The sequence below is a fragment of the Balaenoptera musculus genome, chromosome 19 (genome assembly GCF_009873245.2).
Source record: "Balaenoptera musculus isolate JJ_BM4_2016_0621 chromosome 19, mBalMus1.pri.v3, whole genome shotgun sequence".
Lineage (NCBI taxonomy): Eukaryota > Metazoa > Chordata > Mammalia > Artiodactyla > Balaenopteridae > Balaenoptera > Balaenoptera musculus.
This window is the reverse complement of record NC_045803.1, coordinates 33768165-33792384: the sequence shown is the minus strand read 5'-3', so window position 1 is coordinate 33792384 and position 24220 is coordinate 33768165. Positions and strand designations below refer to the sequence as shown.

General features: G+C 37.1%; 1 protein-coding gene across 9 annotated transcripts in view; it reads left to right on the top strand.

Annotated features, from left to right (window-relative positions):
- Nucleotides 1-24220, top strand: part of CNOT1 (CCR4-NOT transcription complex subunit 1) — a 103737-nt gene that overhangs the window by 31805 nt on the left and 47712 nt on the right. For all 9 annotated transcript variants that reach the window (XM_036832605.1, XM_036832602.1, XM_036832606.1 and 6 more), the window contains 12 exons: nt 9854-9961; nt 10535-10633; nt 10991-11059; nt 11148-11202; nt 11704-11907; nt 12837-13005; nt 14040-14166; nt 14315-14425; nt 17896-18066; nt 18499-18626; nt 20826-21066; nt 23729-23848. In XM_036832605.1, coding sequence (XP_036688500.1) covers nt 9854-9961; nt 10535-10633; nt 10991-11059; nt 11148-11202; nt 11704-11907; nt 12837-13005; nt 14040-14166; nt 14315-14425; nt 17896-18066; nt 18499-18626; nt 20826-21066; nt 23729-23848 — 1602 coding nt within the window. The remainder of the gene's footprint in view (nt 1-9853; nt 9962-10534; nt 10634-10990; nt 11060-11147; nt 11203-11703; nt 11908-12836; nt 13006-14039; nt 14167-14314; nt 14426-17895; nt 18067-18498; nt 18627-20825; nt 21067-23728; nt 23849-24220) is intronic.

Below are 24220 nucleotides of genomic sequence, written 5' to 3'. Positions count from 1 at the left end.
GGCACTGTCTGAATTTACCCCAGCAAGGCTCTGCGTGATCTGGTCAATTTAATACTATATTTTAATTGGTTTGATCATCTTCCCTACTCCCAAGACCTCATGGTGTGGGACTGTCCTTTAGTTTATGTCTCTTATACCTAGCATTTAGTAAGTGTTCAAATGCAATTGGAATGAAAGAAGGAATAAATTAATAAGTAATTAATTTTGAAGGTAAATGTTAGAATGCTTGGTTTCAGCCTATGGCTGAGGTTTTCAGTGTCTACAGATATTCTTTAGACAAGTGTGTCCTCAGTGCTACCTTTGCAGATAGTCCCCTCTCTTTTACTTTTAGAATGATTAGGAATTTAGAACTGGGATGGGAGCAGGGTTCTAGTTCTTGACTCTGTCTTGATTTCCTTTGGTGATATGTAAAGGCTTATTGCAGTTCTTAGATGCCTAATATATTTTAGTGCCATACTTTTTGGGGCTTAGACTAATAGGTTGGCTAGGATTGTGTTCCCTTTGTTATTTCTCCTACTGACAAGTGGAAAGAAGGAATGTTTATTGAATGTATTAGATGTATGAGTTCCCTAAACATGAACAACGAGCTAGTTAGTATTACCATTTTATAGATGAAAAAACAAGTTTAGAATTTAATTTGCCCCCTCAGTCAGGATTTTATGATGTTCTTTAGAGGAGCAGTCCCCAACCTTTTTAGCACCAGTGATCGGTTTCATGGAAAAAATGGGCGGGGATGCGGGAGGGAGAGGGTGATGGTTCAGGCGGTAATGGGAGCGATGGGGAGCGCAGATGAAGCTTTGCTCCTTGCCCACTGCTCACCACCGCTCACCTCCCGCTGTGCGGCTGCTAGTTCGAGGCCCAGGGCTTGGGGACCCCTGCTTTAGAGAGTAACTCCTATAGTTGTTCTTTTCTTGAAAAATACTTGTTGTCATTATTAAAGAAATTATGTAAGTAAAATATAGAAAAATCAACTCTGGTTTTTCTACTCAGCTTTTTAACACTTTTGAGTATTTTTTGTCTTTGCATTAAAAGTAGTTTATAAAAACATTTTATACTGTTCTTTAAATGATAGTCTCTGTAAATATAATTTTAAAACATTTTATTAAAATTACAAATTTATTTCATTTATAAAAATATAATAAAATAAAAGTTAAAAATTAAAATTTATTACATAAGTAAAATTTATATTAAAATGAAGTAAGTAAAATTTATTTATACTACTCACACACACGAGTAGTATAATATAACCCCCATGAATCTATCATCTACCTTCATTTGAAGTCATGACCAATCTTGTTTCATCTAACCCATTCTCCTCAGTTGTTTTAAAGCAGATCCCAGTTATAATTTCATTTATTAATATAAACCTAACCTCAATACTGTTATCACATCTTTTTTAAAAAAAGCACAGTAATTCTTTTTAACAAAATTGTATTGAAGTATATTTGATTTACAGTGTGTTTCTGGTGTACAGCAAAGTGATTCAGTTATACATATGTATATTATTTTTCATATTCTTTTCCATTATGGTTTATTACAGGACACTGAATATAGTTTTCTGTGCTATATAGGAGGATGTTGCTGTTTATCCATTCTGTATAATAGTTTGCACCTGCTAATCCCAAACTCCCAATCCTCCCCCACACCCCATCCCCCAGCAAGACAATTCTTAAACATCAAATATCCAGTTAACATTCACATTTCCTCAGTTTGCTTCATAAAAAAAATTTAAAAGTTGATTTGAGTTACGACCACCCCCCACCCCTTTCCTCAGTCTGTTTGTTGCGTTGGCCCTTACTAAATCTCTTTTGAAATCTATAGGTTTTCTCTCCCTCTATTTTTCTTGCAGTTATTTTGTTAAAGAAATCAGGTTGTCCTGTAGTTACCCACAGTCTGAATATTGCTGATTACATTCCTAGTGTGGTATTTTACATGTTCTTCTGACTGTTGTATTTCCTGTAAATTGGTAATTAAATTTGGGAGCTTAATCAGATTAAGGTTTTTTCTCCCTTAGGACAGTTTTACAGGTGGTGGTGTGTACTTTAATTAGGTTCATGATGTCTGGTCATCTCTATTTTTGTCATTTTTAGCAGGCTTTGTTCATTGCCTGGATTCATTGATTTGTTAGGGATTGCAAAGTGGTGACATTCTAGTTGTTAGGCGTTTTTTATTAGTTGAAATAGTTCTGTAAAGGGAAACTTGCCCTTACCAACTATAACTATCTGGTTGCCCGAAGTACAGTTTATATAGGAAGGGCTTGATTCTCTCTATTTGCTGATTTTCAAAATGACTTGTTTCCTGGCATCCTCCAAATATGACCAATGAATGAGTTTTTTAATATTAGGAATTCATGTATTTTTAACATATTTGATGTGTTTGAATTCATTGAAAGTATTATTGATATTCATCCATTATCCTCTTTGGCCAATGTAAACTTATTCATGTTGGCTTCTGAGTCCTTTTGACCATATTCTTATTCGTCGTCTTTGATGCGATTCCAGAAACTTGGAAACTGAAATATTCCAGACTCGTATGTTTCTTGCTTCAGACCTGGAAAATTAGCAATTTCTCTAAGAGGTCTTGGTTTTATTTTACTGGGAAATGGTATTTAGAGATTACCGTCTCTTGTGTTAATAAATGATTAAGACCATTTAGGTGATACAAACAAACTTTATTTAACATTTCATGAAGTGGACAGTCTTACTTCAGAGAACTGCAAAATGGGCAGAAGACATGAACCTTTTATAGGATAAAGAATAAGGAACAGGGACTTCCCTGGTGGTGCAGTAGTTAAAACTCCATGCTCCCAACGCAAGGGGCACGGGTTCGAACCCTGGTCAGGAAACTAAGATTCCACATGCTGCCTGGCACGGCCAAAAAAAAAAGAATAAAGAAAAGACAAATAGAAAATATATGATTGGCTGGGACCACATAGTCAACCTTGTTAGGGGTTAGATAGGCGTTAGAACACCCAGAATTGGCTTGATGTTTGGGAATTGGCTGGCTGAATATACTGTGTTTCTGGTCAAGTGAAACATTTACGGGGACTCCAGAGTTATCTAAGTTTTGGTTTGCTGATGTTACACCAAGGGCAGGAACACTCCATTTTGGGCCTAGAAAGTTATTTCAACACTTGTATTGTTTACTGATACTCAATTGGCCATTACTAGGCATTTCCGTGGACAAAGCTAAGGAGAAAATACACCATGAGTTCATACTAATACTTCCAGTTTAATTTCAGGACCAAGGGATTTTTATTTCAATTCATTACCTAAAATCTGTCTCTCCTTACTTCCAGTGCAGAAGATTCCCGTTTTCAGTGAGGAAAAGTCATTTGTTTTATTCCACACTTCACAGTCAAGAGTCTCAGATTATCTGTGACTCTACTAACAGCACTGTGATTATGGAAAATAGTTTACCTTTTTTTGGTGGGGTTGGTGGGGGAGCTTGTAAGGTATATCTCACTAGAGATGTAAAATCAAGTTACTGTTTTAAAGTCATTTCGAATAGTTCTTCTTGGCATAGTTATGCCACACCACCAACTGGATATGGAGTTTGGGTTCATTGTTTTCATATTATTTTCAATATTTGCAAAGTACTTTTAATAGTAATCTAATTTTGCTTGATACCATGTAAAACGTTTATTTCCAAAGTCAAATCTATAAAATGACTTTGATTAAAAGAGTAGTTTATGCAATGAGGTATCACCTCACACCAGTCAGAATGACCATTATTAAAAATAAGTCTACAAATACTAAATGCTGGAGAGGGTGTGGAGAAAAAGGAACCCTCCTTCACTGCTGGTGGGAATGTAAATTGGTGTAGCCACTATGGAGAACACCATGGAGGTTACTTAAAAAGCTAAAAATAGAGTTACCATATGATCCTGCAATCCCACTCCAGGACATATATTGGCAGAAAACTCTAATTAGAAAAGATACATGCACGCCCAGTGTTCATAGCAGCACTATTTACAATACCCAAGACATGGAAGCAACCTAAATGTCCATTGAGAGATGAATGGATAAAGAAGATGTGGGGGTGTGTGTGTGTGTGTGTGTGTGTGTGTGTGTGTGTACACGCACAGTGGAATATTAGCCATAAAAAAGAATGAAAGAATGAAAAAATGACATTTGCAGGAACATGGATGGACTTAGAGATATCATATTAAGTGAAGTAAGTCAGAGAAAGACAAATATATGATATCACTTATATGTGGAATCTACAAAAATGATACAAATGAACTAATTTACAAAACAGAAAGAGACTCACAGACATCGAAAACAAACTCACGGTTACCAAAGGGGATAGTGGAGGGTAGGGGGAGATAAATTAGGAGTTTGGGATTAATAAATACACCCTACTATTATATAAAATAGGTAAATAACAAGGACCTGTATAGCACAGGGAACTATACTCAATATCTTATAATAACCTATAATAGAAAAGAATCTGAAAAAAATATATGTAACTGAATCACTTTGTTGTACGCTTGAAACTAACACAGCATTGTAAATTAACTATACTTCAGTTTAAAAAATTTTTTTAAAGAGTTGCTTAGTCTTATTAAAAATGTATTATATATTGAAATGGATTGAGTACTTGCAGACTGTTCTTTTACTTCAGTTTTTATATTCCTGAAAATATCTTTTATTTTCATACATTTTTTTGACCATAGATCATTGTCAGAAGATTTGTCTCATTTGGAACTCAGGTGCCGTTACCTGAGTTCTTTCATGCTTGAGAATATCTTTCTTGTTTTTATTTGAAGTCCAGTTATCACTAGATATATATATTCCCCCTAGTTTTGCAAATATTGTTCCCCATTATTCTTTCAACAGCATCAATTGCCAAAAGCTGCCTATCTTCCTTTGTCTCTCTCCTCCGTCATGCATTTTAGGTGACTAACTTTTCCTGCCAGCATCTATTCCTAACCTCAATATCCCTATGAATTTCCTTTTTTAAAAAAATTAATTAATTAATTTATTTGGCTGCGTTGGGTCTTTGTTGCTGCGCATGGGCTTTCTCTAGTTGTGGTGAGCGGGGGCTACTCTTCCGCTGCGGTGCACAGGCTTTTCATTGCTGTGGCTTCTCTTGTTTTGGAGCACGGGCTCTAGGCGCACGAGCTTCAGTAGTTGTGGCACATGGGCTTAGTTGCTCCGTGGCATGTGGGATCTTCCCGGACCAGGGCTCGAACCTGTGTCCCCTGCTGCATTGGCAGGCGGATTCTTAACCACTGCGCCACCAGGGAAGTCCCTGAATTTCCTTTTCATTAGAGTTTATTAACTTCAAGTGTATGCTGTAGTATTGATTATTCTGCATCAGCCTTTCTTGTGCTATGGTATACCTTTCATTCTTCCAACTCAAATGTTTATTTCAGGGATATTTTTGTTGTTTTCTTTGAATGTTTTTCTTTTCATTTCTTGTGGATTGAGGTATTATATATTGATTATTAAGTTTATTAAGTTATCTTTTCTGTTTTGCTTTGTTTCTTAAGTGCCAAAAGTTTGCTTTCATTTCCTTCTGTTATGTTGTACTTGAACCTAGTGTTTTGTTTTACCTTTTTGAGGACTTTCCTCTTAAAAAACAAAAACAGCTCCTATAATCTCTTCAGGGATATGGAATACTATTTGTCTGAACTCTTCTGTTTGTTTATTTGTGTAGGTCTTTTGTTTGTTTCTTTTAAATTAAAAAAATTTTTTTTTTTTCTGGGTGGGGGTAAGTCTTTTGAAAAGTATGTTCTTCACTTGTCTTGTTTGTTTCTTTGCTCTGTTTTACAGTTTCTTCAAATAGGTTCCAGGCTGAGTCTTTGGATTTTTGCTTGTCTTTGAATCAACACATTATTTACTCACATATAAACCATCTTGGGGATGCTTGAGGGTGGGGAAGTGTGTTGGGGTAGTCTGCCATGTTCTGTATCTAGGTTTGGTAATGGTTACCTCTTCTTCGTTATTCTGCTTCTCCAGGATTCTCTTTTAACTCGATGGTTTGCTTACAGACATTAAAAGTAGCATCTTGAGCTTGGTTCCCTCAGCTCTGTCTCCTTTGCCATTTTCTAATTTCCATATATTGATCTGGGTCTCTAAATGGACAGTCTTCTTTCATGGCTCATCTGTGCTCCAGATTCATCACTTGAACAAAGGATAACTATGTGTGTTTTGGGACATTTCATCAGTCCTAAACATTTTTATTTCTGGATTTATCAGTCCCAAATAGAAACCTGCATTTAGCCTGTCATTTGAGGTACTGAGAATAAGCTATCTGACATATCTCTCTGGACCACTTCTTACGTGAATGTTTTGTTGAAAATGGATTTTTTTTTTTTTTAATATGAGAGGCTAGAAAAAAAAAATATATGAGAGGCTAGAATAGGAAAAAAGTGCTCTTAGTTCCACCATCTTTTACTTAGGAGTTTGACAGTTCTGTGCCTTTTGTGTTAAAAGTAACCCTTTATGTTTACTGCAAAAGTTTTTCATGTTCTTTTCAGTATGTTAAACTGTTTTGAATAGGTACACTATTTTTTATAAAGTAACCCAAAGCATTCATACAGGTAATACAGTAAAAACCTGGAATGACTATTTTTAGTGGTTAGAATACGTACAAGTTTAAGAAATACGAAGATTCTACATTATTTGTGTGGATTATATATATGTTTACGTACAATCCAATTATTCCAATTACTATAACTAATCATTGTAATGTAGTGAGTTACTGTCTTCAATTTTAAATTTAAAAATCTGGTACTTTGTAATTATATAGAATCTTGGACCTCTGAGATCATCTATTAGACTAGATTTAGTATTTTTCTTTATATAAATCTTGTTTTTATGTGACAATCTCTGTAGATGTGGTTTGTTTTTTTTCTGTTTGTTTGGGGTTTTTTTGGCTGCACCAGGCAGCATGTGGGATCTTAGTTCCCCAACCAGGGATTGAACCTGTGCCCCCTGAGTTGGAAGCCGAGTCTTAACTACTGCACCACCAGGGAAGTCCCAATGTGGGTTTTTTTCTAAGCTGTTTTTAGGAGCTGGGGTTGATGGCACAATTCCTCAGATAATTGCTGCTTTATCAGTATTCTACCCAAAGAATGACTTTTAAAGTATTAATAGAGGTAGGGATTTTTGATGTTTCTGACTGTGGCAATTAGTTGACTACTTCATTTACTCATTACCATTTGTGGACAACCTTATTAGGAGTATCTTTGTAACAAGCTAAAATAAACTGTTTGGGGCTCTTTTTCTGAGGATTTAATATTTAAGTACCCTTCACATAATTAAGTCTTTATTCTTCCCTTATGTGTGCTTTCTAGGCCAAATAGTGCCCCATTTCCTCAACCATTCTGCATGATTTTCTGAATCTCTACCATCCATTGTGGATGCACTATTTTTTAATGTTCCTCTTAATATGTGACTCTTAGATGAGAATATGTTACTCTAGCCACAAATCAGATTATTACAAAAGTATTATAGAATGAATGCCTTTGATAAAGTTACTTTATTTTTAATAGCCAAAGATTTTGCTATCAAATTGTAAGGTGTAGTTACTTTACTAAAAGGGTGTTGATTTTGCTAGTCTCCCCTGCCCAGTGGGTGTAATGGTTTGAACCTAAGGGAAAATGTATGAGGCTTAATCTTATGGGATCAATGAAATCTTATTTCAACATCTTTGCAACCCAAGATCATGTTTTTAAAATACCACTTTAGTTTTAAAAGAAAACAGTTGCTCCTAGGAAGGGTAGCATGGTATCACAGGAGGAATATTTCATTCACTTAGCAGCCATAAAACACACTTTCTGATTCTACCACTTATCCAGCAAATTATATGACATTTGTCTTTAGTCTTTGCAACCTTGATTAAAAAAAGAAAACAAAACAAACCTTGTCTGTAATAACATGGTATATTACATGTATTATATGTATATATACTTCTTAGGGTTGTTGTGAAGATTGAGTTGTTGTAAAAGCAATTTTAAAATTATAAAATGTTACAGAAATAAATGCTAAGGATAAGGGATATTCATAAAAGTTGCTGATCCTAGTTAAAACAAAAATTTCTGGGGTTTTTTTGGCCATTGACAGTCTCTTGGAATGTCTTTCCATTTTTTAGGTTGGTGTAAGAGTACCAGTTAAGTCAGTATGCTAATTAACCATGATCTGGTTCCCTGACTCCTGCTGGCCTTTTTTCTGTTACTAAAATCCTTTATGTATTGTTTACCTTCTATCTCAAATGCTCTTTCTTCAGTTGTATCTGTGGTTGTCACCTAAATATTTTAAGTCTCAGTTTACATGTTACATCTTTAGGGATGGCCTCTTTGAGGTATACCCCCCCACCGTCCTGTCAATATCATATAACCCTGTTTTCTTCATGAGTTAATATTATCAGAAATTGTTTGCCTGTACTTTTCTTCTTCCATGAAAATGTACTTCATGAGAGCTGTGGAACCCATTGGTCTCCTCTGCTGTTATATTTGCTGTACCTTGAATGGTATCTAGCATGTACTCAACAAATGTTTGTTAAGCCAGTTATTCTTGTTCTTTTGAGGGAGAGGTCTGGTTGGTTGGAGCATAGGTAATTCTTCTTAATTAATTTGAATTGGCTCTTTAAGATAATGTCTTCAGTGTTCCAGGGGATAGGAAAAAATAACCTATGATTATATAGATTTTAACTTTAAGATGTCTGAGGCAGTGTAAAGCTTGGTCTTACTTAACTCTCACATGTTCTGGATGGGGAAAACTGAAACTGAAATAAGTTAACTTAGCTGGCTGTGACATAATTATGATACAGTAGAAAGAGTATAGACTTTGGAGTTGGACTATGAATACCAGACTCCTAACTCATAAACTATTGGATTTTAGGCTCATGGAGTCTGTTTGAAGTGTCCACTTTCTCATCTATAAAATGGGAGTAATTTTTGGCAGAGTTGTTGAAGGTTAAACCAAGGAAGCCCAGTCACATTTTTAGGCCAAAGTAGGTAGTTAAATATTCTAAAATTTTAGTGTGGCATTTAATAAACAAATGATTACTCTGCACATACATTGTGCTAAATAAGCTCTTTTCCTGACCTAAATGTGAAGTGAACACAACTATATAAATTCCCTTTTCTCATGCAACTTACAGTCAAGTGAGACAGAGACAATAAACAGAAATTATTGGGTGGTGGTAAGTACTGTGGAGAAAAGTAAAGCAGGATGAGGGGTGATGGTGGGGCAGTTCATGTTGCTATTTTAGGGATGGTAGTTAGGAAACCTCTGACTGATGAGGTGGCTTTAGAGCAGAAACCTAAAGGAAGTGAGAGAACAAACTGCATGTAGATATCTAGAGTTTTCTAGTTAGAGGGAATAGCAAGTACAAACATTAGTAAATTTGAGGAACAGCAAGAAGCTCAGGGCCAGTACTGATATCAGACCAGTTCCTTTAGGGCCTTGCTCTATAGGCTATTACCAAGAGTCACAGTTGTGTTAAATTTCAGGTTACACTTTTTAGGGGTAAAAACAACAATGGATAGAAAAAGTGATGCTCTCCTGAGTCCAGTTTGTTATAAAATTGTTGCCTTACAACTTAAACATGTCATTTGTGCTGTTGTTTGGTGTTTTTGGTGTAGAGGTTGATAAGAGCACACTGTTACATGGGGCTAATTACTGGTAGTTCTTCTTCTTCTCTTTCCTGCTAGTGCCTGTAGGAAACACTTAAAAAATATTTAATTATAAAATATTGGTCCCTCCATCTCAATAATTCCTAGAACTCTTGTTCCAAAATGAACAATTAATATAATTTGGGATGTTGTCCTAGAGATGAATTTTTTTAAAAAAATAAAAGAAAGTCACTCTTAGCAAACTCATATTTTTGGTCTTTTTAGATTGTGAATCGGCACGGTCCTGAGGCAGACAGGCATTTATTACGCTGCCTATTTTCGCATGTGGATTTCAGTGGCGATGGTAAAAGCAGTGGCAAAGATTTTCATCAGGTATTTGGGGCTTACATAGTATATATATTCACTTAGATCTAATTGTTCCATGAATTGCATTTTGGGCATAGCTGTGTAGCAAACACATACAGGATCCAAAAATAATCTTAGCTGAATGGCTAAAAGGCAGTGGGACTTTTCCTTTTCTTGTCCTTCTCTTCTCCTGCCTGACTGCAGACCATTACAGCTACTTAGTTCAGGCTTAGAGAGCTGGGAATCAGACCTGCCTGAAGGAAGCAGGACTGTGGGGAGGTCCAGCTTGACAAGTAAGTAAGGCAGAGAGAGGATCTCTTCACCTAGTTTGAGTTTCTATGGTTTGATTCTCAACCTGGGAACAGTTTGTCATGGTATTACTCCTTATAGTTATCTTGTCAGTGGACTTTCTTCTGTAGAGGTTTTGGTTTAACACTTGTTGCTAATAGACTTTGGTAGTTTCAATAGGATTTTTAAAGAGCTGATGGAGAAACAGTATACAGTATCAGGTTACCCTTTAATGTTCTGAGCAATGCTGCTTCTATTTGTGCAAGAAGATGACTGTTAGTGCTAATGAAAATTCATTTGTTATTTTTAAAGACTCAGTTTCTGATTCAGGAGTGTGCGTCACTGATTACGAAGCCAAATTTTATCTCGACGCTGTCCTATGCCATTGATAATCCATTGCACTATCAGAAGGTTGGTATTCCTTTTATCTTCAGTGGTCCTAAGAATGTGATCTCTTATTAGGTTTTCTAAAAAGACCTTAATCCTTGGTCTCATAATATCATATTTTAAATTAAAAATTTCAGATACTTTCTTTGGAGTTTTTGTAGCTTTCTAACAAAGTCAAGGTGGTTTGATAATAATTAGAATCTTAATAAAACCAGATGATGTGAAGGCTTAAGCTTGTCAGAACACAGTTCCACAGCTGTTGCTAGCAGCACTACAGAATTGTCACTCCTATGTAGCACCATAATTGGGTAAACAGATGCTTTTATAAACTTTTTGAAAATTGTATGTTCTTATTTTAAAATAAAGTTTGGTTTGTTTCAGAGTTTAAAGCCTGCACCCCACTTATTTGCCCAGCTGAGTAAAGTTCTCAAGTTAAGCAAAGTACAAGAGGTAAGTGATTTAAGAAAAGAGATGTAGGCAAAATTAGAAATAAAACAACTATTTGACTCTTTGGTCAATCTAACCCTTCTTGTTTCAGGTAATTTTTGGCCTTGCCCTCTTGAATTCTTCCAGCTCAGATCTCAGAGGTTTTGGTAAGTTTCCCTTTCCCTAAAGATCCTATAGTGAAGTTAGAGTCTTTAAAATCCATGGGTTTCTGAGTCTTGAGCCTCCATAGTTTAGAGAGTAAGATTATTTTCTTTTGGTCTCTTTTATGTATGTATGTATACGTACGTATGGTAAAAACACATAAAATTTACCTTCGTAACCATTTTCAAGTGTATAATTCAGTAGTGTTAACTATATTCACATTGTGGTATAATGGATGTCTGGAACTTCTTTGTCTCGCAAAACTGAAACTGTACCCATCCAAAAATTCTCCATTCCTTCTCCTCCTCCTGCCCCTGCCCTCCACCGCCAAGCCCCTAGCAATTGGTCTTTTATTTATGCCTACCAGCTAGAGCTGTAAAAACATTAGAGGGTGAAGGGTGCGTTGGTGAATGAGAATGATGATCATCTGTATTTTGATGGTATGTGACTTCTTACCCATTGTGGTGCAAAAATAACTTGTGGTTTTTTATTTATCTCACTTCTAGCTGCCCAGTTTATCAAACAGAAGCTTCCAGATCTTCTGCGTTCTTACATTGACGCAGACGTCAGTGGAAATCAAGAAGGTGGCTTCCAGGATATAGCAATAGAGGTCCTACACCTCCTCCTCTCCCATCTCCTCTTTGGGCAGAAGGGAGCCTTTGGAGTTGGACAGGAACAGATAGACGCTTTTCTTAAAACGCTGCGCAGAGGTAAAAAGGAGTGTCTGTAGCCTACAAAAGATGATTTCTTTGGATGAACACACATTACAAAAGGATTGTAGAATACAAATGAAGACAGTGATTTACTTTTCTGTTAACTTCGTAATCTTTCAAGGAAGAGAGTATTTTATAATTTAAAATATAAAAATGATAAAAGCCTCATTATAGAAAAGGTATAAAATGAAGAGCACTTACCAGCAATATTTGTTATCTAAGTACAATCTCATTTCAGACTTGGTATATTTCCACGTGGTCAAATTTTTCCCTTTTAGGGAGACAGAGACTACGGTATTTGTGACATGCTCTCTTTAGTTTAAAATGTTGATCATATATCCACTTTACCTCTTGGCTGTTGGCATTGTTATGCTAAGATAACTCCTGGTTCTGTTGTTGCCATCCTCCTTCCTCTGATCCTTTTTTTAGAGATAGTGCTTAAAACAAATCTTTTATAGTGGACTAACCACTATCCATTTTCACTCTTATTATTGTTTACTTCTTAACATTGATATAGTTTAATTTAAACTTCATTAACTTTCTCAGTAATAGGACGTTTTCCACTTGTCAGTGAAATAAAGAGAGACTGATGTACCAATTATTTCTGATGTCTTCCTTGCATGGGAATTGATAGCCCTTTTGTGAAATTTTAAAGTAATATTTAGGGTGCAGTAGATAATGGGATCCTAATATAAAAAATTAAAAATATACTTATGACCATTTTTTGTGACATAAGAACATTCAAATTTTAGAATTGGGGTTGAAGTCATAACTTGGGCTAGGCTAGCTGGATTGGAAAAACTGAATAAACTTTGCTTTGAATATGGACTTGTGAAAACTCAGGTTTGAGGGGCTTTTAAAGAGTAAAAGAGGATAGTTTGTTATTAATCAGTATAGCAGTTATAATTATCTTTTTCCTTCTTCAGATTTTCCCCAGGAACGCTGTCCCGTGGTGCTTGCACCACTTTTATACCCTGAAAAACGGGACATTCTAATGGACAGAATCCTGCCTGATTCTGGAGGGGTAGCTAAAACCATGATGGAGAGCTCTTTGGCTGACTTCATGCAAGAAGTGGGCTATGGCTTTTGTGCAAGGTTGGTAGTCAGACATTTTAAACTTCTGATTACTCTTGTGAAAAGCACAATGTAATTCTTTAAAGCAAGTTCCTACAGATTCCTTAATGTATTATCTTTGCCTCTCAAGAATTTTGCTTCTAAATTTAATCTTCCACATATTAGTTTTGGTGGCAGCTATAAATGTTCTCGTGGCTAAATTTCTATCTCTCCATCCCCCCTAGTTTCTCAAATTTAAGGATCAGAGGTTCCTAGCCTAGTCGCCATGGTAGGCAGTTTTAAGTTTTGAGAGGGAGGGCATTGAGGCAAGTGTTCATGGAACTTGCATCATTTCCCATCCAACATGTCTAATGTGCTCTTCCCTGCCCCCACCCTCAATTTCCTTGCTGTGCCTTGATTTTCTACAGTCTTCCTTTTCTGCCCTTTTCATACCCTGCCTCTCAACATATTTTCCTCACCTGCCAGGGGCATAAAAGGAAATTGTTTCACCCTAATGGTAGCACATAGGACTGTGATATAGTGGATTGTTAATATTTTTCTGAGAATATGTTATAAAGGGCATTAATGTGCTTTGCTTTGACTTTAAGTGTAACATTTAATGTTTTTAAAACTCATACAAACCACATTTCCACTTATGTTTGAAAGTGTATTTCTTGTGTGTGTATAAATGTGCCTGGCATAAAACTTTTGTTGATGCAAAGTGAAAAAGTTAAAATACATTTTCAGGGCTTTATACATATCAGAATAACCCTTGAGTTACCAGTATTTTAAAGAATAACTTGATTTATACCGAAGATTGAGGAGGATAATTTTATGTCTCTTTGTAGATATTACTGTTAACTCACACTTCCTTCTTCCATCGGTATTTTAAACTTTTTCTATTTCCTTAAGTAGGTGGATTTTACATTCCTAGCTATGTGAAAGTAACAAGAAATGAAGCTTATTACTCTGTGTTAGTAAAACTCGAGCGACTTCACTCAAGTGCATTTTATATGAGTGTTTCTTAACCTTGGTATTGAGGGTACCATTTTTCTGAAGTTAAATTTCTGTTTCAGTATTGAAGAATGTCGCAATATAATCATGCAGTTTGGTGTTCGGGAGGTCACAGCTGCCCAGGTTGCAAGGGTTTTGGGAATGATGGCTCGAACTCATTCAGGATTAACAGACGGAATTCCATTACAGGTAGGTGTGGAAATAAACTATTTTACGAAGTGAATTAATGTCCTGCCCTCTTTGTTTTATTTATTATATTACAGTATGATTGTTCTGCCAACCAGAGCTGAACACATTGAGTAGTTGGCTTTGTTTAATTCAGATTTTACTTCTACAGAGTATCTCTGCTCCTGGCAGTGGGATCTGGAGTGATGGAAAAGATAAAAGTGATGGAGCACAGGCACACACATGGAATGTAGAAGTCTTGATTGATGTTCTCAAAGAACTGGTGAGTACACATGTAATGTTATATATTTATGATGTTAGTATGATGTAGCCCAAAGAAAGAAAATTTTAATGAATAAAGTGCCTAGCTGAATGAGAACTGCAGTGTTTTATAATTTCTGACTTCAAAAGTAATGAGGGGTACGAGATAATTATGTACTGGAAATAGTATGCAGTCAAACTCTAGCTTTGTTCATAATTAATTGTTGCTATGCAATTCTGAGTAGCACTGCTGTGGTGATTTGGTAGTGTGTGGTTTTTTGGGGAGGATGAATTTGTTACAAAGTAATGATTGTATGAGGAATTATTGAGGAGAAAGGAAGTCTTCTGAATGTTTTCTGGAAGGTGCAACAAAAACCCTGCCAACCTTGTTTATGGGATATTATTATAGGGATAATAAAAATCCATACTTATCTTACTACTTCCACTTCTGAAATATCCACAAACTAAATAATTGGTCCCCAAATAAACAACGTACCTCTCCTAAAATGTTGAACTGTTAAAATAAAACATAAAAAAGTGAAACTTCTAGTTATTAAAAGGAAGTGATGAAATTTAGTCAGTGAGAGAACAGTGGAGTCAAGATCAAGATGTAATGTTTTCAGTCTTGTTCATAAAATGTCAAGGAACAAAATGTAACACTAAAGACTACTAATACATACTTCCATAACATTCTTGATAAGGTGTCAGGTCATTTGTCTATCCTATTTCTCATTTTTAGTTTTCTACATTTGTAACTTATAAGTAAAGTTGAGTAACAGGGAATCATACTGTTCTCTGTGTGACCTTAACTACTAACAGCATCAGTGGGTTTTCTTTTTCTTAATAGTAGATGGGTTTATGGTGTTCAGACCTACTCTTTAGTAATAGAAGAAGGGAAAAAATAACACGTGATCATGGCAGAAAACTTAGAAAGTGAAAAGGAAGAAAAGCAAAATAAAACCACAGGTTTAGCACTTAAGGATAACCAGTTACTAATTTATTTGGTTTTTTTCTTTTTTAATTTTTAAAAAAGTAATTAGTTTATTTTTGTCTTCATTGCTTCGCACGGGCTTTCTCTAGTTGCGGCGAGCAGGGGCTGCTCTTTGTTGCGGTGCACAGGCTTCTCATTGCGGTGGCTTCTCTTGTTGCGGAGCACGGGCTCTAGGCGTGCGGGCTTCAGTAGTTGTGGCGCACATTAGTTGCTCTGTGGCATGTGGGATCTTCCCAGACCAGGGCTCAAACCCGTGTCCCCTGCATTGGCAGGCGGACTCTTAACCACTGTACCACCAGGGAAGTCCCTACTAATTTGTTTTTAACCTGTGGTTGTCTTGCAAATATGAAAACGTGCTTTTCCCTCAGTTTCATCTTTGTACTTTATTGCACTATTGAAAAACTCTTTAAAAAAATTGCAGACAAGGACAGTTTTCCATGTTATCTGAACCTATGTTTTGATTTCAGAGAGTGCGAAGGCCATAAATTGAACGCCTTCACTGTGGATTTGAATAGTTGAATTAGTAATCTCTTTTCTTTCTTCTTCCGTTTTCTCGTATATTTGAGTTTCTGTACAATTTTTTGTAGAAAGGGAACAGAGGACAGTTTCAGATACACATTGGGTTAATTTTCTGATTTACTTCCAAGGATGGGAGGAGGAAACCATAGGGGCACGCCTGTGGATTTACCAAACTTAACTCTCTCTAGGATAATGCTGTTTAATAGTATATTTATGGTTTTATTCTGTCACAGTCAGTCCTTAAAACAAATTTTAGAAAAGAAAAAAATGTTACCTCTGAATGCTATTGTTGTCTTGGAGTGAATACCCCAACTGACATTTATTTTTTGTACCATATACAAAGCAAGCATTAAAGTCTTCATGGATTGAAAGGCGTCACCTTAGAGCAAAACTAAACTGGACATAACGCTTTGGTTGGAGATTTAATTATGAAGTGTGCACAGCCTTTTTTTCTTTCAAGCACAAAATATTCTTTTTTTTCTTTCCCCCTTTTCTTTTTGGCCGCGCTGTGCAGCATGCGGGGTTTTAGTTCCCCGACCAGGGATCGAACTTGTGCCCCCGGCATCGGGAGCGCAGGGTCTTAACCACTGGACCGCCCGGGAAGTCCCAAGCACAAAATATTCTTATTGCTTGGTGCAGAGTGTTTGGTAAATTATCTTCTCTAAATGTGTTTCCTTTGCTTTGTGTTTCTTTAAGGAATCTCATACTGCTTTTATGAATACCTTTTCATAAAACATTTTTGAATGGAATTTTTAGTCATTTTGACATAAAGAATCTAGACCACTTTTCCTGATGCATAATTGGGATGCTTTTAGGGGAGATCTTCAGTTAATTAAGAGTTAAAAAAAAAATAAATTTATTTATTTATTTTTGGCTGCATTGGGTCTTCATTGCTGCGCACGGGCTTTCTCTAGTTGCAGCGAGCAGAGTCTACTCTTCGTTGCGGTGCACGGGCTTCTCATTGCGGTGTCTTCTCGTTGTGGAGCACAGGCTCTAGGCGCACGGGCTTCAGTAGTTGTGGCTCGTGGGCTCTAGAGCACAGGCTCAGTAGTTGTGGCGCACAGGCTTAGTTGCTCTGTGGCATGTGGGATCCTCCCGGACCAGGGATCAAACCCCCACGTCCCCTGCATTGGCCGGAGGATTCTTAACCACTGCACCACGTGGGAAGTCCTTGTTAATTAAGATTGATATTTGGGATAATTGATTTATCTTTGCAACTTTGTTCCAAGGTAGTGGAATCTTACTGTAAAGACGAGGCACTAAGTGAAGCGTTATCTATTTGCCATATTGAGATGGGAGTGTTCGTTGGACTAAAGTAGGGGAAGAGAATTCCCCTTTACGTACTCATGTATTCACAAGTATTTTGTGAACTGAAAGGTAACTTGGAGTAGCTTGCTAGTAGAGCCAGTTTATTTCGAATATTAAGAATTTACCTTTCCAAGTCTCTTTGGAAATGCCAGAAAGATTTAGACGATTTTGAGTCTATAATTAGACCACCTTGATTGAACTTCAGATTTAATATGGCTCTTTGGATAAAGCAATCAAAATATGTACACTTTTGTTCATTAAACTTTTTTTTGGCTGCGTTGGTTCTTCGCTGCTGTGCGTGGGCTTTCTCTAGTTTCAGAGAGTGGGGGCTACTCTTTGTTGCGGTGCGCGGGCTTCTCATTCGCGGTGGCTTCTCGTTGCGGAGCACAGGCTGTAGCCACGCGGGCTTCAGTAGTTGCGGCATGAGGGTCCTAGAGCGCGCAGGCTTCAGCAGTTGCTGCACGTGGGCTCAGTAGTTGCGGTGCGCGGGCTTCAGTAGTTGTGGCTTGTGGGCTCAGTAATTGTGGTGTATGGGCCTAGTTGCTCCACAGCACGTGGGATCTTCCCAGACCAGAGATCGAACCTGTGTCACCTGCATCGGCAGGCGGGTTCTTAACCACTGCACCACCAGGGAAGTCCCTTTTCATTAAACTTTGAAATGCTTTTATTTTTAGAACCCAAGTTTGAATTTCAAGGAAGTAACTTACGAACTGGACCATCCTGGATTTCAAATTCGTGACAGTAAAGGACTTCATAATGTAGTGTATGGCATTCAGAGGGGTCTGGGTATGGAAGTGTTCCCTGTAGACCTCATATACAGACCTTGGAAACATGCAGAAGGCCAGGTAAGTGAATGATGTTTAGCTATAGAAGAGGCAAAGAATCATGCCTTAGATAGTGCCATCTATCCATTGATTAAAATATTCTTTTAATGTAGAATTTGTTTTGCATTGCTCAGAAAAGCAGAGACTCTGATAAATTTTGAAGGAACATTATTATAATTTAGTACCAGTCAGACTCAGCTGAAGTGTAGCAATCAAACTGTTTTCCCAATAGTTTAATGATGTTTGTCTCCAAGGTCACCTCACCATGCACCTTTCATTTGTCTGACTTGTCTGTGGTTTTGAAAGATCGAATAATTAAGATTGTAAAGGGAAATTTCATTCTGATGAATGAGAATTAAGATTAAGATTGAGATTAGCCTAGTGAAAATGTTTCACATTTTTATAACATTCACAGTCATTTATGGTAGTAAGGACTTTTTTCTCTTGTTCCAGCTCTCCTTCATTCAGCATTCCCTTATAAATCCAGAGATCTTCTGTTTTGCCGACTACCCATGTCATACTGTTGCCACTGATATTCTGAAAGCACCACCAGAGGATGACAATCGAGAAATTGCCACATGGTAAACACTCTTCATCTAGCTTTTCTTGAAAGGGTCACTTATACTTTTTATTTATTTATTTTTTTTTAAAATTTATTTATTTATTTATTTATTTATAGCTGTGTTGGGTCTTCGTTTCTGTGTGAGGGCTTTCTCTAGTTGTGGCAAGCGGGGGCCACTCTTCATCGCGGTGCGCGGGCCTCTCATTATCGCGGCCTCTCTTGTTGCGGAGCACAGGCTCCAGACGCGCAGGCTCAGTAACTGTGGCTCACGGGGCCCAGTTGCTCCGCGGCATGTGGGATCTTCCCAGACCAGGGCTCGAACCCGTGTCCCCTGCATCAGCAGGCAGATTCTCAACCACTGCGCCACCAGGGAAGCCCCACTTATACTTTTTTGAATTATAAGATTAATAGTGAGCCAACTACGTAGTTAAAAGGTTTAAACGAAACAGTATTTTTAGTAAGCCTACTTACCCTAAATTTTTATATAGTAGGGTGTTAGTGGATGAAAATCTATATTTAGTTTCCTTATCACTAGATACATCTTTCCTCTTGTAATGTCTGCCATTGTATATTTTCTGTAACAAATCAAATGTTAGAAGGAGGTTTTTACTTCTCCCTTAATGTTAAATCCCTTTCTTCTCTCTGTAGATTTGCTTGCTTGCTTTCTTTTGTAAGTGACTCAAAATGGCCAACGCATGACATCTAAAACTTTAAGCTGAATTACCTATTTTCTCTGAGTTTCAATTCAAAATTTCTGCTGGAGAATCTGACTGGCTCAGTTGGTTTCTTCTGGAACTAACTCCTCTCTGGGGATGTGAGATAAGGATGGTAAAAGTACTTCCATCACTGTTATAATACACCCACAGCTATGCAGAGGGGGCATGGACTGGATTGGTCCCCAAAGACATCTACTTTATAATGTTTCTTCCATTTTTTCCAACCATACTCCCCTGGGACACATCTTATAAAACAAAGGATGATGGTAAACTTCCTGTAAAGGGCTTTGCAGGCCAGATGGTCTCTGTAGCAACTACTTAACTCTTTAATTGTAGCACAATGTAAATATGGGTGTGGCTCTGTTCCAACAAAACAGTATTTACAAAAATAGGCAGTGGGTGAGATTTGACTTGTGGATGTAGTTTGCTGATCCCTGTTCTGAAAGATTGACCGAAGCAGTGGTTTGTTCTGAAGTGTGTCCTTTCCCCAGATGCTAGCCAACATTGGACGTACGGGATTGGTTTTTTTTTTTCTCCTGTTAAGTCTAATGTTTACGGCAGTATGTCTTCATTTTATTTTATTTTAACAGATAAAGGCCTCTTTCCATTTTATAAAATTGAAATGTCATATACATTTAATAATTCCTTAATGTAGCTATATATTCAGGTTTCCCTAATTGTCTCAAGAATGCCTTTTAACAGTTTGTATGATTGAGAGTACAAACAAGGTCCACATAGTTTCTTTTATGCTGTAAGTCTTTTTTCTTCCTCTTTTTTTTTTTTTCTTAAATATAATTCTTGGCCATCGATTTAATGGAGAAGTAGGATCAGTTATCCTATAGTCTACCCTGTGGTGTGGGGTATCTGTTTCCTCATGGTGTTTAATTTGATCCCTATCCCCATAGTTTTCATGGACTAAGGGTAGCAAAACCTTGAGGCTTGATTGAAGTCAACCACGTTTAGCTTCTTGGGGCAAGAATAATTCATAGGGGGCATTGTGCACCTAAGTAAAAACTTGGTGTTACCAAAGTAAGTGTTTGGGCTTTTTTTTTTTTTTTTTTTTTAATTGAAGTATAGTTGATTTACAGTGTTGTGTCAGGCTGTATTTTTATGTAGAATTTTTCTTGTGTATAATTATATCTATATTTGTGTTGGATTTTTGACTGTTCTGAACTGCTATTATTTGTTTTTATTTTGCACTCTAATCACAAAAGTTATTGATGGTAACTCTTTGGTAAGGCGGTCCATGGTTATGCACATGATCAGTCGTGTCTGCTGTCCTTCATCATGTATTCTCTTAATTTGGACTGCCTTTGAAATTAGTTTGAAAGCATACCAGCATTATATATTTGAGATGAACAGCACCAATTTAAATATTTTTCAAATATTAAAAGATGACAACAACTTGGTTTTGTCTTGATAGCTGGTATCACTTATTTGGAAAATGAATTTTGTGTACTTAGATTTTCATTGATAGAGTATCTTACTTCCATTCTTGTTAGGAAGAGCTTGGATTTGATTGAATCTCTGCTGAGGCTCGCAGAGGTAGGGCAATATGAGCAAGTCAAACAACTCTTCAGCTTCCCTATCAAACACTGTCCAGACATGCTGGTATTGGCCTTACTACAAATCAACACCTCCTGGCACACCTTGCGCCATGAACTCATCTCCACTCTGATGCCAATTTTCCTTGGAAACCACCCTAACTCAGCTATAATTTTGCACTATGCATGGCATGGGCAGGTAAGATATGACCATTTCTTTGTCTTAATAACTGACATTCTTTTTTTTTTTTTAATTTTTATTGGGATATAGTTGATTTACAATGTTGTGTTAGTTTCAGGTGTATAGCAAAGTGAATCTGTTATTACATATACATGTATCCACTCTTTTTCAGATTCATTTTCCATATAGGCCATTACAGAGTATTGAGTAGAGTTCCCTGTACTATACAGTAGGTCCTTATTAGTTATCTGTTTTATATATAGTAGTGTGTATATGTGAATCCCAATCTTCCCGTTTATCTCCCCCCACCCCATGATGGACATTCTTTCTTTCTTTCTTTCTTTTTTTTAATTTGGCTGTGCTAGGTTTTAGTTGCGGCATGTGGGATCTTTAGTTGTGACATGCGGGGTCTTAGTTGTGGCATTGGGGGATCTAGTTCCCTGACCAGGGATCAAACCCAGGCTCCCTGCATTAGGAGCATGGAGTCCTAACCACTGGACCACCAGGGAAGTCCCGACATTTCTTTTTTTATTAATTTTTATTGGAGTATAGTTGCTTTACAATGTTGTGTTAGTTTCTGCTGTGCAGCAAGTCAATCAGTTATATGTATACATATCGCCACTCTTTTTTATTTTTTTAAATTTATTTTAATTTTTGGCTGCGTCGGGTCTTCGTTGCTGTGCGTGGGCTTTCTCTAGTTGTGGTGAGAGGTGGCAACTCTTCGTTGCGGTGCATGGGCTTCTCCTTGCTGTGGCTTCTCTTCCTGCGGAGCATGGGCTCTAGGCCTGCGGACTTCAGTAGTTGCAGCACGTGGGCTCAGTCGTTGTGGCTCACGGGCTCCAGAGCACAGGCTCAGTAGTTGTGGCGCACGGGCTTAGTTGCTCCGCGGCATGTGGGATCTTCCTGGACCAGGGCTCGAACCCATGTCCCCTGCGTTGGCAGGCGGATTCTCAACCACTGCGCCACCAGGGAAGCCCTATCGACTCTTCTTTAGATTTACTTTCCATTTAGGTCACCACAGAGCATTGAGTAGAGTTTTTGTACAGTAGGTTCTCATTAGTTATCTGTTTTATACACAGTAGTGTATATGTGAATCCCAATCTCCCAGTTCATCCCACCCCACCCTCCCCTTCCCCCCTTGGTAACTGCAAGTTTGTTTTCTACATCTGTGATTCTATTTCTGCATAATTGACATTCTTTTGATGATGTTCACCTAGAGAAATTGTCAATCTTGGAATTTTGACACTGAAAAAGTCACACTTCTATAAAACTTATTTTATCTTTTAGCATCATGTGGGTATTAAAGTATAAAACTTGAAAGAGCAAGGAGGCAAGACAATTAAAAAAAAACCAGTATTATGAAAGGTCTGTATTGCTAGTGTACCAGTATCCTTTCGATAGCAGTAAAGAGCTTAATCATTTATCATAGAACCAGAAGGTTCTCATTTCACTTTTTAACAGTAAATGGAAGAAGATCATAAAACAGTTTAATTGACATAATTTTGTTTTATCCAAATCCAGCATTTAAATTTTATTTTGGTTCCTGCTGAGATTTCAAGGCCTTGTGCTCCTGCCCCGCCCTTGCCAATTTTGTAGAATGTATTTGACAAATACTCTTTTGTCCATTGATTCCTCCTCCTCCCCCCCGATAGCCTACATTTTAAATAAAGATATATGTAGAAGCTTTAAGAAAAAGCAGTCATCTTCCCCTTTATATCAAGTGCCCCTTCCCTTTTTAAGATATTCCTGCTGTAGTTTGTTATAAACAAGTGCTTTTAAAAATTCAGATAAGACCTTATAAATGAAAGACATTAGCCTTGGTTGCATGCCTTTCAGTCAGACCAACTCCATTTCTAGAGACTCAGATCACATGATAGACAGTAATGTTTATCAAACATTTAACCAAAAGTTTGTAGCCCAGACATTCTTAGGCTTTTCTCACCACATCTGTGAGGTGGAAAGGGCAGAGTGGAAGGACTTGTATCTCCACTCCTGGTTAGATAGTGTTTCACTAGGACTTTCTGTCAGTCTAAGACAGTTACTAGAAAGTGATTTAGACAGTGATAGTAATTGCCTTGCTGTTGCTTCTGTGAGAAACATTTTCTAAATTACCATTCAACTGCACACCTTTAGATCAGTCTTCAAAGACCGGCTGTTTTCTGCTAAAAAAAGAAATTGAATAATTATAAAAAATGAGCATTATCATTTGTGAAAATAGCTAGATTTAGAATGTACAAACTCTAGTCCCAGAAATACTGATAAAATACTACCCTGTGCAGCATGAGAGATGATTACCTTAAACTGTTTTGTTTTTATAGGCCAGTGATTTGTGATTTAATTTAAGGGATCATATAAACTTGATGCATCCTCATATTCTCATCATACTTCGGCTTTGAAAATGTATAGGCAGACTTTTATAGGACAAATAAGTTTGTTGTATGTGACTATATGACCCCAGGGTTTTGGGGTAGGCTTCATTTGGGAAATATGGAAAAAACTGCTTTCCTACAAAAAAAAAAGTCACTGTAATCAGTGCTTGAGGCTTGAGCTTTGTTGTCTGCACTGATACACCTCAGTTTTACATAAATACAAGTAAAATCAGCATTTGCAATAGCATTTGCAACAGCCTATCAAAATGGTCAGTGGTATTGCTATTTAACCCTCCTTTTTCTTTTCTTAGGGACAGTCTCCCTCAATCCGCCAACTTATCATGCATGCAATGGCAGAATGGTACATGCGAGGGGAGCAGTATGACCAGGCCAAATTGTCTCGAATACTTGATGTGGCCCAGGACTTGAAGGTGAGCTTGGAGGCACAGATTAACGGTTTTTATTTATTAATGATAAAAAATAACATTTTTATGTAACATAGGTGCTTTAGGAATAATTCACATGTAACTAACTCTTAGCTAGAATGGTTGAGATTTAGAATTTTTCCTTGTATGTAGAAAGAGATTGGAAGAAGAGTGGTTTTAGAAATGTAAAAATGTTTTCATTTACATTTCACTGAATTTTGTTTGGTCTTCTGTGATATTTGTAAGGCTGTTTTAAAGCAAGTGATAATTGACCTCAGATGTAATCTGTGAGATACAATTTTAGAGAAACTGGTTGGCTTTCAACCCTTTTGCAGATTTCATTAGCAAAAAGGGTCTTTTCATTAGGGTCTTTTGACA